General features: G+C 41.4%; 2 protein-coding genes across 2 annotated transcripts in view; both read left to right on the top strand.

Moving 5' to 3' along the window:
* The first annotated feature begins 2,603 nt into the window (after positions 1 to 2,603).
* POLR2K (RNA polymerase II, I and III subunit K) lies at positions 2,604 to 5,029 on the top strand. The gene is made up of 4 exons (XM_036436739.2): positions 2,604 to 2,706; positions 3,361 to 3,430; positions 3,871 to 3,963; positions 4,751 to 5,029. The coding sequence occupies exons 2-4, from the start codon at positions 3,370 to 3,372 to the stop codon at positions 4,771 to 4,773; spliced, it is 177 nt and encodes a 58-aa protein (XP_036292632.1). The 5' UTR covers positions 2,604 to 2,706; positions 3,361 to 3,369; the 3' UTR covers positions 4,774 to 5,029.
* A 4,565-nt stretch (positions 5,030 to 9,594) lies between these two features.
* The window catches only part of SPAG1 (sperm associated antigen 1), a 45,821-nt gene continuing 36,826 nt past the window's right edge, over positions 9,595 to 18,589 (top strand). Inside the window, exons 1-7 of the mRNA XM_036436741.2 lie at positions 9,595 to 9,749; positions 10,770 to 10,929; positions 13,019 to 13,144; positions 15,426 to 15,490; positions 16,221 to 16,330; positions 17,088 to 17,193; positions 17,663 to 17,793. Of these exons, the coding sequence (XP_036292634.1) occupies positions 9,610 to 9,749; positions 10,770 to 10,929; positions 13,019 to 13,144; positions 15,426 to 15,490; positions 16,221 to 16,330; positions 17,088 to 17,193; positions 17,663 to 17,793 (838 nt within the window). The 5' untranslated portion in view covers positions 9,595 to 9,609. The remainder of the gene's footprint in view (positions 9,750 to 10,769; positions 10,930 to 13,018; positions 13,145 to 15,425; positions 15,491 to 16,220; positions 16,331 to 17,087; positions 17,194 to 17,662; positions 17,794 to 18,589) is intronic.

The raw sequence follows: 18,589 nt of genomic DNA, 5'->3' as shown, positions 1-18,589 counted from the left end.
GCACTTGTCAAATAGGATAATGAAATACGTATTTAACTACAGTATATTAAAACCAAATCTCCTTCCTCTGATCAAGTGGGAAATCTTACCACCAGTCAATCCTGAGCTCTCACGATGCCAAAGTTACGCAGGTTTCCCAACAAGAAACTCTCTCACGTTGCCTTTAGAATTCATGTCAAAGGAATCTCGCTTCAAGAGAAAAGTTGAGCGTGAGTAACGGATTGAAACGGGCAGTGGCGCGGAAGGGTCACGGGGGCGGGGATTCTCACCCTTGGAAAGGCCTAAGTCACGTTACATTTCCCTCAGCTTTCCCAGACAACGGGACTCGTAACACCCTGGTTTTCTCCAGCTAGTGTTAGGACTGAGGAAAAGCCCCAAATTCGGGTTTCTGGGGCTCCCGTGTGAGCGGGGCGCCGACCGGTCCCCCCCTCAGGTGCTCCGGGCGCGCGCGGCCGGGTAACGGTCTTCCCTCCCGGCCTCCCCCCGCGGGGCGGCTCCGGCCGGTGAGCCACTGGCAGGACGAGGTCGAGCGGTGTCACCTGGAGCCCGGCGAGCGAGGGGACGGTGTGGAGGCGCTCTCTACTCCCAGCACCTGGAAAACAAAGTGGGGCGCGGGGCTGAGGGACGCCCAGAGGCCCTCGGGGCCCCACACACCTGGGCCCCCCCACTCTCACCCACTGTTGGAGACCAAGGGGCCGCCGCACCCACGGGGTCGGGCGCCGAGCGAGCCTCCAAGGGCGGGAGGGGAGAGAAGCAGCTCTGCCTGGGGAGCCCGGGAGGAGCCCGGGAGGAGCCGCGGCCTCGCCCCCCGGGGAGATCCGCTATGGCAACGCCCACGCCAGGTTCGCGTGGGGCCGCTGAGCTTCCCTCCTCCGGTTTGAACCGCCCGCCCCCGAGTGACGGTTACACCCCCACGGCGGCCCCGCCCTTTCCCACGCGCCACGCCCCCGCAGGCCCCGCCCCAGTCTTTGCTCCGCCCCGCAGGCCCCGCCCCGCGCCTCCCGCCCCGCCCCTTTCTCTGCCCCTCCCCTCCCGCGCCCCGCAGGTCCCTCCCCAGTCTTTGCTTAGCCCCGCCCTTTCCTCTCGCGCTCAAGTCCCGCCCCCACAGGCTCCCTAGGCCCCGCCCCAGCTTTTGCTCCGCCCCGCGCTCCATCTACCGGACCCCAGCCTTTGCCCAGACCCAGAGGATCGCGTCCTCTCCAGCCTACCCTTCCATCCCCACCCACTGATGGGCTCTTCTCATTCTCACTTTGGGGAGCTTTATATGGAGAGGATGCTCTAGTAGATGCCATTAAAAACAATGTAGGGCAATATTTGCTTGAAAATATTTCCTGAGATAAGTCTGAAAAACAGAATGGCCTCTTCTAGGTAAGAAGTACAGGTATAAGCAGTCTGTGGTCTAAAAGGTCTAACTTGGTTACAGTATGTATTTCTAGACAGGATTGTGCTTGTTTTTTTAGGTATCTAAAAGGGGACATTTTATCTTGTTTACTGGACACCTATTATAAACCAGGCTTCATCCATTTCCCTAGTCTCCTCTTTCTGGCTTATTTTTCTCTGCCTATTCCCTGAAATGGGTGCCCTACCTCAGCCTTTTCCTTACTTGTACAATACCATTCTGTACCAGCATGGTTATCCTTCAAGGCTTCCGTCATTACTTTTAAGCCAGTCGCAGCTGCCACCACTCTACTCTGACTGGACATTTCTCCACCCATTGCCTCTTAGTCATCCAAAATGACATAAAATCAAGTTCACTAACAGTTATTAAGCTCCAACGATGTGCCAATTACTGGTCTGGGTGCCGGAAATCCAAAGATGAGTAAGGCACAGTTACTGTCCCTAAGGGGCTCACTGGTACAAGTGCTACAGTAGAGAAACAGGAGTGGCACAAAGTAAGGGGTGGGGGGAAGAGGTGGATTTTGAAGGACACGTGACAATTTAAAAGGCATGTAAGCCCTGGCTGGTGTGGCTCAGTTGGTTGGAGCATAGTCCTGTGCACCAGAACATTGTGGGTCCAATTCCCGTTAGGGCACATACCTAAATTGGGATCGAAAAGAGGCAAGCGATGTGTCTCTCATATTGATGTTTCTCTCTCCCTCTCTCTCTCTCTCTCTCTCTCTCTCTCTCTCTCTCTCTCTCTCCCTCCCTTCCTCCCTCCCTCTCTCTCTCTTCCCCCCCTCTCCTCTCTCTATTCCCCCTACCTTTTCCCTTCCACTCTCTCTCAAAATCAATGCAAAAATATCCCTCGGGTGAGGGTTAACACAACAACAACAACAATAAAGAGCAGTTAACAGGGGATTTCTAACACAAAACAAAACGTGTAGGTTCTGGCAGGGCGGTTCAATTGGAGTGTCATCCTACTCAGGAAAAGGCTTTGGATTCCTGTTCAGTTCAGGGACAGGTGATCCATGTTTCTCTCTCACATGTCTCTGTTTCTCTCTCTCTCTCTTTTTCTCTCATTCAGTGTCTGAAGGTTATCCTCTGCAGAGCATTTTGAAAGACTCAGGTGGCAGTGCTGTCCCCTCCAGGGCTCAGTCCCGGTTCCTCGGCCCCGCCCACGGACTGAAGAGGGGGGAAGGGGCGGGGCCTGAAGCGGGGAAGGGGCGGGGACTCGGTTGCGTCACAAGCTGGCGCCGGAAGTGGGTGCGAACGACGAGCTGCCGCCGGCTGTTTGGAACCGCGGCGAGGGGAGAGTGTCGGTCCTGAGTGAGTAGGGGGCTTGCCTGGTTGTAGGGGGTTTGGGGTGGGTATTTGGGCCCAAATTGGGAAGACACTCGAGGTTTAAAGGCCGGGCGTGAGGTTAGAGTCGGGAGAGGCGGGGCATAGAGTCGATGCTGTGAGTCCTTTGCCCGGTTTCCTTAGTTTAGCTGCTTAGCTGTTGAGAGTTATTTTATTAGTCTTCCCTTATCTTTGGGTCGCATGAGTCCCTGTTGAGAGAGATCATTTTTTGGCTGCGCTTTGCTAACGTTTGGAGAAATGGAGCTTTTGCTTGTGCTAAATGAGAAGGCGAGCTTTGCAGTCAGCTCTGAATTCGTCCGCCTCCTCCTAAACCTGTGCACAGTAACTGCTCTAAGCCGGGGCTGTTGCATCTGTAAAATAAGAGGAATACGCCTTAGGATTGTTGTAAAGATTATAGTAAAGTCACATGTATAAGTGAAGTAGCATATGCGAAGTATTTGTTATTGTGGATAAGTGCATACAGTACCTTGTGGGGTGTTTTTTTGTTGTTTTATTTCGTCCTTTATACCTATGCATAGTATTTGAAAGTGTACAGATTAGGAACTGGGGCCTTTTTAGCCTTCTCTGAGAACAATGGGGACTGGTTGGATTTGTGATGTTCCGGATTGAATCTGATTTCAGGGACTAACAATGGACACCCAGAAGGACGTCCAACCCCCGAAGCAGCAGCCAATGATCTATATCTGTGGAGGTAAGAGTAGCACTTACTACCTAAAGTAAGACTATTTTACTTCACTTTTTAAAAAGTGTTATTTTCTCTTTGGCTTCAATGAGTCACTCATCTTTAAAATCATAAAGCAGAAACTTTAGCCACCATAAAAATCCTCTCAAGATTTCATTTTCTCTCCTAGAAAAAGTGCTTGCCCCAAATCATCTTTCCCCCATAATGTATTGGTAATAAGCCTTGGCTGGTTGTCCAATGGTTAGAGCGTTGGCCTGGACATCAAAGGGTTTTGGATTGGATTCCCGAAGCATCTCTCTCTCTCTCCCTCTCTCCCTCTCCTCACTCACCTCCCTTCCAGTCTCTCGAAAAATCAGTGGAAAAATATCCTCAAGTGAGGATTTTTTTTTTAATTGCTGATATGTAATGTTTTCCTTTTAGATACTGAATTAATGTATTTTCTTTTCTAGAATGTCATGCAGAAAATGAAATAAAATCCAGAGATCCAATCAGATGCAGAGAATGTGGGTACAGAATAATGTACAAGAAAAGGACTAAAAGATGTATCCTTTTAACTATGCTTTCTAAATAAGAGGTAGGAGGAAACTTGGGATGATACTCAAAGACTAATTTCTGGTAAAAAAAAAAAAAAAATAGTAATAACTTTTGGGTTACTTACCCAAAAAAAGATACAGTCAGCATTTTCATGGACCAGTATGCCAGTATTTAGTCACATACTATATAATCTTAATACTAGTTGATTTTGGTTCTTATAAGTCTAATTTTCAGGGATTCTGTATTTAAATACTCATGTCAGCTTGAGTTTATGGATAAACTAAATTACAGGAGAAATACAAATATCATGTATGCTACCAAATGAAAAAGGTGTGCCTTCCAAATTAGTTGAAAGACTGAAAGGAAATTATTATGCAATAAAAATTGTTTTTATTGATTTTAGAGAGAGGAAGGGAGAGGGATAGAGAAATAGAAACATCGAAGAGAGAGAAATATTGATTGGCTGCCTCCTGCATGACCCTTACTGGAGATCAAGAAACTCTGGCATGTGCCCTGACCGGTAATTGAGCTGATGACCTCTTGGTTCATGGGTGGGTCAATGTTCAACCATGGAGCCACATGGGCTGGATGGCTTCAGTGTTTTTTGGTGCGTTGGTCTCTTGTATCATAGAAAGACAGCTAAAAAAAAAATTGTCATAATGATGACATCTATACTTGTGGGCTTCTAGATTAAATTACAAACTAGCACACTGTAAAGAGAAAGTGACTTGGAAGTATTAAAGTCTTTTATATAACTTAAGTACTTTTTTTTGTCCTTAACTCAGTTTTATACAGTGGTGGTTTTTGATGCTCGATGAAAAGGAATTCAGAAGAATATCTTTGTTTGCATTTGGATTTGCTGTTGTATAGTTTTATAGTTTTTGATGAGTGTACTTATTTTTATGAATACAGCTATGCACACATGATTTCATTTAAAAAATGATATTGTATTTAGGTATCTATTATAAAGATTGTTTTTTGTTCAGTTCCATGATCTGTAATTTAATTTTGTGTGTGTGTGTGTGTGTGTGTGTGTGTGTGTAATTTAATTTTGTTGTATATGTCATCTGACATGAAAAAGGTTAAAGGTGTTTCGCCAAACCACATGTTTAATCAAAACCTAGAGTCATGGGGCCCTTGTTAAAAATAAAGCTTCCTAGGGCTCTCTAGGTCTAATTAAGTCCTTCCTTGGAAACCACTGTTTTCTATTACCAATTGTTAGTAAAATCTCTGGCATCATTTTGTGTGGAGGTAACTGTACACTTACTTTCAGAGGGCATACATCATCTGGAGTTACATTTTTCATTTGTCACTTGAAGTAGGCCTTTCTGTATTTGTATGTGATGCTTGACTAGTTTTTAAATCTTGGGCAAGGGAAAAGAAACTAATGGTTGCTTTCTGTAAGGGAAAATCAACCCCACATACCCACATACAGATGAAGACTGTTAAGGTAGGTGCAGTTCCAGGTGTAATCATTCATTAAAGGAAAGAAAGCTGCTTTCAAAAAAAAAAAAAAAAAAAAAAATAGGGGTTGGTTTACACTGAATTACTGGATAAATGTTTAAAACTTTTGTCTTGATTTTAGGGATATCGATAGTTTGATACTCCATGTGTTCTAAGATTTTCATTATGGAACATACTGGTTTCCCTAATATTCATTTTGAAAGTCTAAAATATTCCAAGTTCTATAAAATGTATTATGTACTATACAAAGTACTATTACCATGCGCATATTTTTAAAGAGTTCTTCCTTCATCTGGGTTTTCCTTTCAGCATGGCTTTCATAATTTGATAATTCTGCTATATTCCTTCTTGACCTTGTCTTTTTTTAGACAGGAGTCCCAACAAATGAGATATCTCTTTATGAACAACCCCAGCTCATTGGATAATGTTGCTCTTAATGTTCTGATTCCATCATTGGTCTCTTTCCTATCAGTAATTTAATTGAATATTGTTACTTGGTTAACGAGACAGATGTTTAATGGAGAAAGTATTACCACTAGAACTTACCATTTCAGTCTGCTACTTCTCTCTTTGTGTCTTCACCTATGAAATGGAAATAATTTTACCTCTTGCCTATCTGGGCAGTTTAAAGAAAAAAATGATACAATAAACATTGCTTTAAAAAATTCTTTTGAATAGTGCTCTGTAAATATAAAAGTCTGGCCGAAACCGGTTTGGCTCAGTGGATAGAGCATCAGCCTATGGACTGAAGGGTCCCAGGTTCGATTCTGGTCAGGGGCATGTACCTTGGTTGCGGGCACATTCCCAGTAGCAGGTGTGCAAGAGGCAGCTGATCGACGTTTCTAACTCTCTATGTCTCTCCCTCTCTGTAAAAAATCAATTAAAAATATATATATGTCTGGGCTTGAAGTTCACACGTAACTTGTTCCCTACTAAACCGCTTCCTTAGACATGCATGTCGTTCTCCATGCCCTTCAAATGGCTCTTTCAAGAATACAGATTTCATGATAGCGTCCTGCTGGGAATCCTCAGTAGTTCCCCGTTTTGCTAAAAATAAAAAATGATTTGGAATACTGTGCTTAGTCCTTTGATAATCCGACTCTTAGCTCTGTCATCACTTCAACCCACCTCTCACTCTTGGTTCTAAGATGTTTGCAGTTCCTTAAAGAGGGAAGAGGCCTTTTTTCTCTCTGGCCTGTCCTTTTCCCCAGGCTTCTGTCTGCCCCAAATGACCTTTCTTGGTTTTCTTCACCTGCATCAGAATTTTGAAACTGATTGAAAAGGGGAGGAAAGGAAACTCCCACTCCCACCCTCCCAATGGTCCTCTTTTCTGAAGCTGACTTCTATAACGCCAATCAGCGGGATGGGCCGGTAGGGGACTAGCCAATCATCAGGCAGAGGGCCTAATCCCCGCCCCTGGGGATTGTCCTTGCACTTGACTCTCAAGCGTTGCTACAAGCCCTTCCCTGCAACCGCAGCGCAGCCGGTCCGGTTTGCTGGGCGCGGGGTTCTGAGAGCCAGGTGGGTACCTGCCCTCCAGGAGTAGATCCCATACCCCCATCGCAGGCCCCCCTCTGCGCCGGGTGCAGGGCGGGCGCGGAGGGGCCAGTGTGCTGTGGGCTGGAGTGAGGGGCGCCTTGGGGCTTGCACATCCTGGTCAGGGGATTAAACAAACCCGGGGGCCTTTTGTTTCCGCGGATGTTGGGGCGGGGTCGCAGCACGGGGGTTCCCGGTGACCAAACCTTGGGAGTGGGGGACAAGTTGGTGGGGTCCTAATGCGCCCCTGACCGTTGCCAGTTGGCTGTCAGAGCTCGCGGATCGCGGCCAGCCCCTCCGCCCTCTCGCGCTGCGTTGTACATAGAAACCGTTGCTATGGCGGGAGGTTGTCACTTCCTCTGGGCCTCGGGCAGCAGAGGGCGCTCGGCCCGGAGGATGCTCCAAAGATGCTGAAGCGGGAAGAACACAGGTCTTCGTGTTCCTAGAGCATCGCAGTTTCCACGGGAGGTAATACGGTAAGCTGAGTAGGAAATACAGGAAGTGGGTTGTGGATCAGGATGGTGGAGAAAAAACGGTTTTCCTAATCTGAAGCAAAAATTCAAACAGATGTGGAAGAGTTTTAAAGAGAGCAGAAGCCCGCTGGTGTGGTTCAGTGGCTCAGCGCGGACCTATGAACCAGGTCAGAGCATATGCCCAGGTTGTGGGCTCGGCCTCCAGGAGGGGGCGTGCAAGAGCCAGCCGATCATCGATGTTTCTATCCCCTCTCCCTTCTCTGAAATAAGTAAAACAACAACAACAACAACAAAAAACACCACAGTATTTTTTTAAGAGAGCAAATAAAGTTTTATATAAGTTGTATTTTAGAACTTGAGAGTTAATATTTTGTGATCTTAAGGATTTGTATCCTACCAACAATGGTAGTTTTCAAAAAGAATGGTCAGAGATGTTAAAACGGTGTTCAGAATGAAATTTATCTGGTTAGGTAAGAGATGTCTATCACTTCACATGTTTCCCACTATATTTCATTCAAATAATAAAATCTTAGGGGTTGTTGCAAGATATTTTCAACTTAAGGTAAACTATTTTAATCCTATTAGATGCTTAAACCCCTCCCATTAAAGATCCTCCAGCTCTCTGGAAAATTTTCCTAAGACAAACCATCTATTCTGGGCAACATCAATAATTTAAAAATTCTTTATGTTGCACCCTTACAGTTACATTGTGATGGGAGACATTTGTCATACTGGACCCTCCTGGCAGGGTATAAAAGCCATAATCTCCTTTCTCAGATGTATCCCATCCAAATGCTGACGAACTGTTATGTGTATTCTATACCCAAGTTAAAGCCAGCAGGAAGATGGAGGTGAAGCTGACAGAGCATTTTCTTCTTCTACAGAGGTCTGCTCTATGACTAGACCCCCAGAGGGCAGGCATGCTGAAGGAAACACTTCAAATCAATTAGGTCTGCTGCTGCTACTTATTTTTAAACTAGAGGCTCGATGCACAAAATTTGTGCAAGAGTAGGCCTTCCTTCCCCCAGCTGCCAGCACCAGCTTCCCTCTGGCCCTCTGGATCCAGGCTTCCCTTGCAGTCCCGGCTTCTTCCAAAAGGACATCCTGTCTAATTAGCATATTATGCCTTTATTATTATAGATTTATCACTAAATATACTTTAGGGCAATGATTTAAAAAAAAAAAAGTATTGCTTTCAGAGAGGAAGGGAGAGGGATAGAGCGAAACATCAATGATGAAAGAGATTAATTGATCGGCTGCCTCCTGCACACCCCCCATTGGGGATCAAGCTTCCAATCTGGGCATGAATCCCAACCAGGAATTGAACCCTGACCTCCTGGTTCATGTGTAGATGCTCATATCAGCCAGGCCACATCTTCTTTAAAATACATTTTTAATTGATTTCAGAGATAGAGGAAGGGAGAGGTGGATTGCCTCCTGCCTGCAGCCTGACTGTGGATCATGCCCATAACCTGGGTATGTGCCCTGACCCAGAATCAAACCGGTGACCTTTTGGTACACAGTGGGACACTCAACCAACTTAGCCACACCAGCCAAGGCTGTACACATCTTTATAATTTTTGTTAGTATAGACATGAAGTAAAAGTTTTACAAAAACATTATTACTTTTAATGATGTGTTCTATCTCAATATATTGAAACTCACTAAATTGATTTCATGGGTTGCCACTTGCAATTTGAAAATCATGGGTATGCGCTGGCCTGTTTCGCACAGTTGTTAGACTCTTGGCTCGAGGACCAAAGGGTCTCAGGTTTGATTCCGGGTCAAGGGCATCTACCTCATTTTCAGGTTTGATCCCCAGCCCCGGTTGGGGTGCCTGATGGAGGCAACCAATCCATGTGTCTCTCTCTTTCTCTGTCCCCCTCCATGCCTCCCACTCTCTAAAACTCATTGCGAAAATATCCTTGTTTAGTCATTGAATTTCAACATCACATAAGTGAAGATCAAGTAAGATAATCCACATATGGTACATAGCAATTTAGCTCTCTGAATGTTAGCTGTCATTATCAGGGGGAGAGAGTTTAAGATTAGTAACCTTCCTCCTTTTCTATAGAAATAAAACATAATTATTAAAGAAGTATCTAGCTGGTTATTGCTATCCAAATTGCATATTATATATATATTAGATTCATAACTGTTTTCCTGTACTATATTTCAGCCATGACTGCCAAAGATTGTCCACCATTGTTGGGCTTTGGAACAACAAAAACATTCAAAATTCCTGTTGAACATTTGGATTTCAAGTACATTGAAAAATGTTCAGACGTTAAGCATTTGGAAAAAATTCTTTGTGTGCTTAGGTAAGCAATTAAAAATCATTTCAAGTTTCAGTTTGTTGATGTTAATTATATTGTTCTTACCTTCTAAAAGCTGAAGCTGCATTAGAAACCTTGGAAGACATGTTCAAATTTTGATATTGCTTGTTGTATTCTCTCATATCAGGTTCCAAAATAGCTGTTTTGATCCTGTTGTTAGTTTGGAGGGGTCTGGTTGGGTCTACTCCCAGCATGCAATGGAGGCTAATTAGTTTTGAAGAGGCCATTTTTCTTGCTCCCTTCACATTGTCTAGGAAAAAGTAACCGTGAGAGTAGCCCGTAGGATGTAAGGTAGCTCACGGGCTTACGCTGACAAGGTAATTTGGCACTCTCGCGTTTAATGCCATCTGGTGACTCTGGGCTGGTCACTCGGAGGATGGTGGGGAAGCCAGCCCGGAGGCAGGAACAGGGGGCAGGGAATCGGGGCCTTCTCTGGTTAAGAACCCCATGGTGGTGATTCTTAAACGTTAATGTACATGTGGTTGATAAAAATGCAAATTTGAGGGTCCCATTCCTAGAAATTCTGCTTTGGGAAATCTGGGGTGGGACCCAGGAGTCTGTGTGTATTTTTATTTTTTGTTTTGTTTTGTTTTGTTTTGTTTTTGTTTGGAATCTGTGTTTTTAATAAGTGCCTCGTTAATTGACATGCAGGGGGTCAAGGGAACCCACTTTGAGAAACACTGTCCTGGGCCACGTATTTCAGGTTTCTTGAGGGCTTTTCCCATGGAGAGTAGCCTGATGTTGCAGGAGCACCTGTGGAGCGAGGCATCCGTAGTATTTCTCTGCGGTGGCTCTGTTTTCTCTCCTGGAGCCCGCATCTTACCACTGAGTCCTTGGCTTCTTCTCTCTCGTTACCTGCTGTCCTGTCCTCCCTAGGCAGCCCTGCTCGTCCCCGGCCAGAGTTGATGTAACAACCTCATCATTTCTGAAATGGGAAATATGAATCACTGGTCTAGCTGGTCTCTAAACAAAGAGATCTCTAAAGTTCTGTCCTGTTTTTTTAAGGTCTGGAGAGGAAGGATATTATCCTGAACTTACAGAGTGTTGTGAAAAGCGCCTTCAAGGATTGGCTCCTCATAGCAGAGCCTTGAGGAAAGACAAGCCTGTAGCCACAGAATCCAGTTTTTCACCGAGGGAATGGGAGAAAATTGATGGCGATATAAAGGTATGGATCAACCCCCATCTTTGTGACATTGTCATGTGGTATATATGTCTGCTTCACTTACCCAAAAATTCTGGGTTTCTTTTTTGTCAGCCAAAGGCTTTTTTAAAAAAAAAAAATTATTTTATTTTATTGATTTCGTAGAGGAAGGGAGGAGGAGAGAGAGAAATAGAAATATCAATGATGAGAGAGAATCATGGCTTGGTTGACTCCTGCATGCCCCCTACTGGGAATCAAGCCCGCAACCTGGGCATGTGCCTTGTCTGGGAATCGAACCCATACCTCCTGGTCCATCCGTCAGCCCTCAACCAGAGCCATACTGGCTGGGTTTAGAATGCTATGTTTTTAAAAACTTTCATCAGCTTTCTCACTTTACCATTTTATTGACTTGAATTTGAAAATCTGGTTATTAATATAGCTAAAATAGTGGTTTTTGTTTGGAGTTCTTTGACTTTATTTTGGGGGATAAAACCTCTTTTTTTTTTTTTTTATAGCTCATTGATTTTTAGAGAAAGAAGAAGGGATAGGGAGAGAGAGAGAAACATTGATGTGAGAGCATAACATCGATTGGCTGCCTCTTGCATGCCTCAACCCCAAAACCTTTCGGTGCATAAGGGTGAGGGTGACACCCAACCAACAGAGCCACCCCGGCCAGGGCAAACCTCTTGGTTTTAGTTGCAGAGTCTGCTTTTACCACAACTGTGTATTCTTTCAGGTCACTTTTTTAAGTCAGTCTCCTTCTCATCCCAGTTACTTTCATATTTTCCTTGCTACTTCTCCTGCATTCCCCATTCTCTCTCACTCCTTTCTCTCTTCAGCAATTCCTCCTCTCTCCTTCTTCCCTTTCTTCCCTTACTGTGTTTTTATTCTTCTCCTGTTTCTCCTGTTTGCCCCCATGCCTTCTATACAAATAGGACAGGTAATAGAGTTTATTTCTATATCCCAGTGCCTATTTTAAGAATGTCTAACAAATATTACACCTTCACTATATATTTGATGAATAAGAAATAACAGAATTTCACAAACAATAAAGAAATGTACTACTCAGTTTTTTCCTGGTACCAGTGACAATTTAGTTTATTTTTTTTTCTTTTTAATATATTTTATTTATTTCAGAAAGGAAGGGGGAGAGAGATAGAAACATCAATGATGAGAGAGAATCATGGATCGGCTACCTCCTGCACAACTCCGCTGGGGATCAAGCCTACAACCTGGGCTTGTGCCCTGACCGGAATCAATCCGTGATCTCCAGGTTCCTGGTCAATGCTCAACCACTGAGCCAGGCCAGTGGTATTATTGAACACAATAATGTTCAATGTTAATGAACAATATTAACCGTACTCAGACTTGTCTGATGAGCTCCACGAAGGTATTAACAGATATGTGGTTTTTTTTTATTGTATGATGAAATGTATGAATATTTGAAAGATCTGCTTACCTCCATCTGAGCAATGCACAATGTTACAAAACTGCTCAAAATGGCTTCAGATTATGAGTAACCTCTAAGAAATAATTCCAGAAAGTATTTGTGAGCATAACGGCTATTGTTCGCTTCTCTCCCACTCCCTCTGGTGCTTCCACTGGTTATATGCCAGACACTCTGCTACCTTCTTGAATCACAAAAATGAGATTAAGACATAGGCTCTGCCCTCAAGGAATTTACAGTGAGGTGAGAGGGATGAACACTAATAGATTATTTAAACCATTAGGCTAATACATGGAGGAGGAACATTTTTAGTCCAACCCGGAAGCTCAGAGAAAGCTTACTGGGAGAAGTGGTAAATAGGATCTTGCAAGATAATGAAAAGTAGGAAGGCCAACAAAAATATGAATTTACTTAATAATACTGAACTGTACACTTAAAAATGGTTAATAGGATAAATTTTATGATATGCGTACTTTCCCCAAATAAAAAATAAAAAAAAAGAGTTGGAAGGGCATTCCAGGTAGAGAGAATGGCATGATCAAACTGTCACTTAAAAAATTGACCGACCCATAGGAAATTTTAGGATGTGTAGTTTTTTCTAATGCTTGTTTAATTACTTAAAATTGTATAATTACCTTCCTTTTCCTCCCTTTTTAAAAAAATCAGAATTGGGTAACAGAAATTAAAAAAGAAGAAAGTAAAATATATTTTCATGAAACTGAAACATTTCCAGCAAAGGAAGAAAATCTGCCTCCCGTTCGTGGTTCAAACAGCTGTCTTCATGTTGGCAAAGTAGGTGTTTGGGTGTGGGGTGTGGTGGGTGGGGAAGACGGTGGTTGTGTGTGAGGAGAGCTGGCTCAGGTTAATCAGTGCAGCCAAAGGGCGACGTGGTCCAGGAGAGCAGGGGTTTTTCAGCTGGTCATGTGCTGTTACCTTCAAGAGTAGACCATTGTTCATCAACTGATGAATCAAAATGGAACAGCCTTTTCTTTTGAAGACTTGCATCTTAGGTTAACTGCCTTTCTTCATTTTTCTTTTGCTGTTCAGTCTCTTCTACTCTGACCAGGTTTTTGTGTGTGTGTGTGTGTTTTGTTTGATTTTTTTTTTTTTTTTTTTTTTTTTTTTTTTTTTTTTTTTTTTTTTTTTTTTTTTTTTTACTTTATTTTAGGAGGAAGGTTGAGGGAGAGAGAGATAGAAACATCAATGATGAGTGAGAATTGGCTGCCTCCCCCATACCCCACACTGGGGATCGAGCTTACAACTGGGCAAGTGCCCTGACCAAATATTGAACCATGACCTTCTGGTTCATAACTCAACCACTCTGGCTAGTCAAGGCCATTGTTTGTTTGTTTATCTATCTATCTATCTATCTATCTATCTATCTATCAATCCTCACCCAACGGTATTTTTTCATTGATTTTTTTAAGAGAGTAGAAGGCAGGGAGAAAGAAAAGACACATGTTTTTAATATTCTGCATGTTAAAATGGGAAGCATGCAGAAAGCATTTCACTGTGAAGTGAACTATGATTGTTATCTCAAGAAAAGCACTTGTGTGATTGAATTGGCAGCTTCAGTTGCCACTTTTTTTCTGGAATAAATTTTTCTCCAGAAATGTATGATCATTCAGACTTGGTTTTATGGCAGACAGTGCGTTGAAAATGAACAAAGTGGGCCTGCCACTTTAACTGACAGTGCTTTTTGCCAGTGATAATACCGGAGCTTTTAAGTATAATCTAGAGTATTTCACATTCTTGTGGCTCTTAAATACCTGCTGTCTGTGACAAAAAAAAAATTTCCCGTACTCAGACTTGTCTGATGAGCTCCACGAAGGTATTAACAGATATGTTTTTTTTTTTATTGTATGATGAAATGTATGAATATTTGAAAGATCTGCTTACCTCCATCTGAGCAATGTTACAATGTTACAAAACTGCTCAAAATGGCTTCAGATTATGAGTAACCTCTAAGAAATAATTCCAGAAAGTATTTGTGAGCATAACGGCTATTGTTCGCTTCTCTCCAACTCCCTCTGGTGCTTCCATTGGACGTGTGACCGAGGTTGGGCCACTTACTTAGCACCAAGCTAGTGCTTGGTCAGGGATGGGCGCATGACCTAAGCTAGCCAATCAGAATCCTTCCCTGGAATGTCTCTAAAGATGGAGAGTCCTTTTCCTTTCTGATTGGGAGGCCTGTGAGCTTATAACCCCAGGCTGCTTGTGGCCATGTTTCCCACTATATGGAGAAAGCAAATAGCCAGCAGGGAAACAAAATCAGTAGGCAGAGAGAAGCAGAGATGAGGAAAGGGGTATGGAGTGGGGAAAGGGAGAATTGGAGAGAGACCATATGACTCTTTCATCCAGCAATATCCCTGCCCTGCCTTTCATCAGTTTGGATACAGAAGCCAGTAATTTATTCTTTTTAAATACAATTAGTCCAAGCTGGGTGTCTGTTATTGCAAACAAACCAGCTTTGAGTAATATAGCAAAATATTCTCCAATGGCTAGGTTCTAAAAGAATGACTGATAGTTTATTACTTTTTTACTATAAGAAAATCACAAATAATCATATTTCAGATGTGATTTTAAAAAAATTTATGTATGTGCTTAAAGTCCTGTAGATTGCTCTGAGAATTAACTACAAATTTTTTTAAAAAAATATTTTTTATTAACTTCAGAGAGGAAGGGAGAGGGAGAGAGAGAGAGAGAAGTATCAATGATGAGAGAGAATCATTGATCGGCTGCCTTTTGCATGCCCTTTACTGGGGATGAAGCCTGCAACCAGGCATATGTGTCCTAACCTGGAATCCAACAGTGACCTCCGAGTCTAAAGGTTGACACTCAACCACTGAGCCACACCTGCTAGGAGAATTAACTACAAATTTAAAACCCTTTTAAAGCGTGATGTATATTATTTTCTTAATTTTAATACTGGATTTGTTATAGCTTAAAGGGTACGTATTTTTCTTATTCATTCAGTTTTCTTATTAAACCTGTTCTTCACATTACATTTATAATAAAACCTGCTAATCTTATATTAAGTATGTCTCATAAAGCATGTTTTTTATTATTTTAGGGAAAACATTCTAAAAGTAGATCAGCTAAAAAGAAAATTCCAAGGGATTATGCAGAGTGGGATAAGTATGTTTTATTTTTTTTTTATGTAAAATTTGTCACTGAAAATTTCTCTACCACAAAATACTGTAATAAATTCTTAATTATTATAAACCTGAACATTAAGAATAGCAAGGTATTTCAGCAGAGTCCTCAGAGTATATAATCTAAGCACTCTTGATCTTGTTTTTCATTAAATAAAAATCTTCTGCATCCTTTTGTTTATAAGAGCAGCTACAAATAAATAGTATAATCCTTATACCTATTTAAACTAAAAAAGAACAAAAATTTTAAATTGAGAAATTAAAAATGGTGGCATAGTACATGGATGCTGCACAGACATGCTCCCAGGATCAAACTGGAATTACAACTAAAATACGAAAAAAATATCTTGAATAATCAACGGAAAACTCGCAGGAGAGAACCCTGATATCCGAAGACAGAAAGTGGAGACTGCAGAGACTGATTTACTTTGTATATTATAAAAAAATAAAATTAAGAGTTAAAAAAAATTTAAATTGCGAGAAATGTGTCACAATTTTAATTACAAAAATCTAAATAGTTTAGATCTGATTAATGTTTAAGTTCTCACTAAATTACATGGTTAATATGAAAGAATACAGAAAACTTTGTAATATAAACTATTATGCATTTTTGGAATATGTGTTTAAAGGCATGGTAATACAAATACAAGAATATCATTATTATAATTTATTATATTGTATTGTACTTTTTTGTTTTTATTCTTTCTTTTAAGATTTGATGTGGAAAAGGAATGTTCAAAAATTGATGAAGATAGCAAAGAAAAAACTCTAATAGACAACAAGTCACATTTGTCTAAAATTGAGACAAGATTAGAGACGGCAGGTAATTGGGGAAATATAAAAATAATTTAGTAGTCTTTAAGTTTTTAAAATTATAATAAAAACTGTCAAGCTAGAGAAATTCTCTCTTTTTCTCTCTTTTTTTAAGTGGTTGCCTCCTACACTGGGATCAAGCCTATATAACCCAGATACATGCCCTTGACCGGAATTGAACCTGTGACCCTCCATGGGCCAATACTTTATCCACTGAGTCAAACCAGTTGGCAAAGGCTTTCTCTTTCAATGCTATAGGTTTTCATGACAAGATTATGCATTTTCTCCTAAAGTTGACCACTTCTAACAAATTCAAATCTATTCTTTATTTAATTTTATATAAATAACAGTTAAACTTCTTAAATTTCAGTAAGACTTAAAAATACAAACCATTTTTTTTACTCCAATTAATTTGTTTTCCATTTCTTTTTTTGTTTTTAAATCCTCTTTTTCCTTCAAATCTTTCAAATTTATTTATTTATTTATTTTTGCTTCAAACAAAATGATAGAGCAGTTTGTTTTCATTTGAACTCAATAGGCATATAGTACCTTTAAAGAGAAACAAAACCAGCCCTAAAATATGGAAACCCTAAAAAATTGTGAATGATTAGAAAGAAGAAAAGAAACATTACTAAAGTTAGGAAATCATTTCTTTTAATTATTTACAGTTTTCTGCTTCTATTAAAATAAGCATTCTTGGATTAAAAATTTTGTAAACATTCTATTAAATTATATTCTTACTTAAAGCAGGTGCCATTTGTTTCTAGGTCTGACTGAGAAGGAGAAGGATTGTCTTGCTACTCGTGAAAAGGAGAAAGGAAATGAAGCTTTCAAGTCGGGAGATTACGAAGAGGCAGTGAAATATTATACAAGGTGAGCAGATTTTTGTGCGGCTTAAACTTGCTATTTTTAAAAAATGGCAGCATTTAAATTTAATTATTGAAAAGATATAAATAAGCTAAATGGCTCATGTCAGACTCACTCAACATACTGTAGTTTATCATAAATTCACTTCTGTTTCAGTATGACTTTGTATTGGTTTCAGGTATAAAGCATAGTGGCTAGACAATCATATACATCCCAAGGTGTCCCCCCAATATGTCCAGTACCCACCTGACACCCTACAATGTCACTGCCCATATTCCCTATGCTGTGTGTTATGTCCCCGTGACTATTTTATAACTGCCCTAATCTTTTCCCCCAGTCCCCCAACACCTTCCTCCCTGGCAAACCACCAGTCCATTCTCTGTGTCTACGACTCTGCTTTAACTTAAGCTGAGTTTCTCTGTCTTCGCGTATTTACCACTGGTCTGCTCGTTGCCAATGGGTGTTTCTTCCATAGGAGCATATCCGTGCTTCCCACTATAGCAGCCTATAATAATCGAGCTCAGGCAGAGCTCAAACTACAGAACTGGAACAGTGCTTTTCAGGATTGTGAAAAGGTCTTGGAGTTAGAGCCTGGAAACGTAAAAGGTAAGACATGTTCATAAGGGATGCTTTTATTTATTTTATAAAAATATATTTTATTGATTTTTTCAGAGAGGAAGAGAGAGGGATAGAGAGCTAGAAACGTCGATGAGAGAGAAACATCGACCAGCTGCCTCTTGCACACCCCCTACCAGGGATGTGCCCGCAACCAATGTACATGCCCCTGACCGGAATCGAACCTGGGACCTTACAGTTCGCAGACCGATGCTCTACCACTGAGCCAAACGGGTTTCGGCAAGGCATGCTTTTAAATTTACAGCAGGACCCGTAAAGGCTCTTTGTAGGCACTCATTGTGTTTGCACCAAACGTATGTCAAATAAACTCAGATTCCTATATGGAATCATTGTCTTCATAAAGTTACTTTTAATTTCAAGTTTAACTTGGAATTTCAGTCCCTGATTATTTGCATTGAAGTAGCCGATGATTTCAGAAGAGTCAATAAAATATATGTGTGTTTTTTTTTTAAAGAACTATCTCAAGCTTGCATTTAACTATGGGCTTTTTTTTTTCTTTCCATTTTTTTTTAAATTTTGTAAAATACATATAACATTTACCGTTTTAATCTTTTTCAAGGGTACAGTTCAATGGTATTGTTGTGCAGTCATCATTACCATCCACTTTTCTCTCTTTTAAAATTTTTAAAAATTTATTTCAGAGAGAAAGGGAAAGGAAGAGAGAGGTAGAAACATCAATAATGAGAGAGAATCATTGATCGGTTGCCTCCTGCTCACCTCCTACTGGGGATCCAGCCCGTAAACCCAGAATGTGCCCTGATTGGAA

The sequence above is a fragment of the Pipistrellus kuhlii genome, unplaced genomic scaffold (assembly GCF_014108245.1).
Source record: "Pipistrellus kuhlii isolate mPipKuh1 unplaced genomic scaffold, mPipKuh1.p scaffold_m20_p_14, whole genome shotgun sequence".
In the NCBI taxonomy this organism is placed as follows: domain Eukaryota; kingdom Metazoa; phylum Chordata; class Mammalia; order Chiroptera; family Vespertilionidae; genus Pipistrellus; species Pipistrellus kuhlii.
Note: the sequence above shows the minus strand (reverse complement) of the source record. Positions and strands in the feature narration are given on the sequence as shown.

Excerpts from the sequence above, each read along its gene's own strand:
- POLR2K (XM_036436739.2), top strand. The coding sequence starts at position 3,370 with ATGGACACCCAGAAGGACGTCCAACCCCCGAAGCAGCAGCCAATGATC. Across the intron at positions 3,431-3,870 it reads AATGATCTATATCTGTGGAG|AATGTCATGCAGAAAATGAA; the intron begins GTAAGAGTAGCA and ends TTTCTTTTCTAG. Across the intron at positions 3,964-4,750 it reads CAAGAAAAGGACTAAAAGAT|TGGTGGTTTTTGATGCTCGA; the intron begins GTATCCTTTTAA and ends AGTTTTATACAG.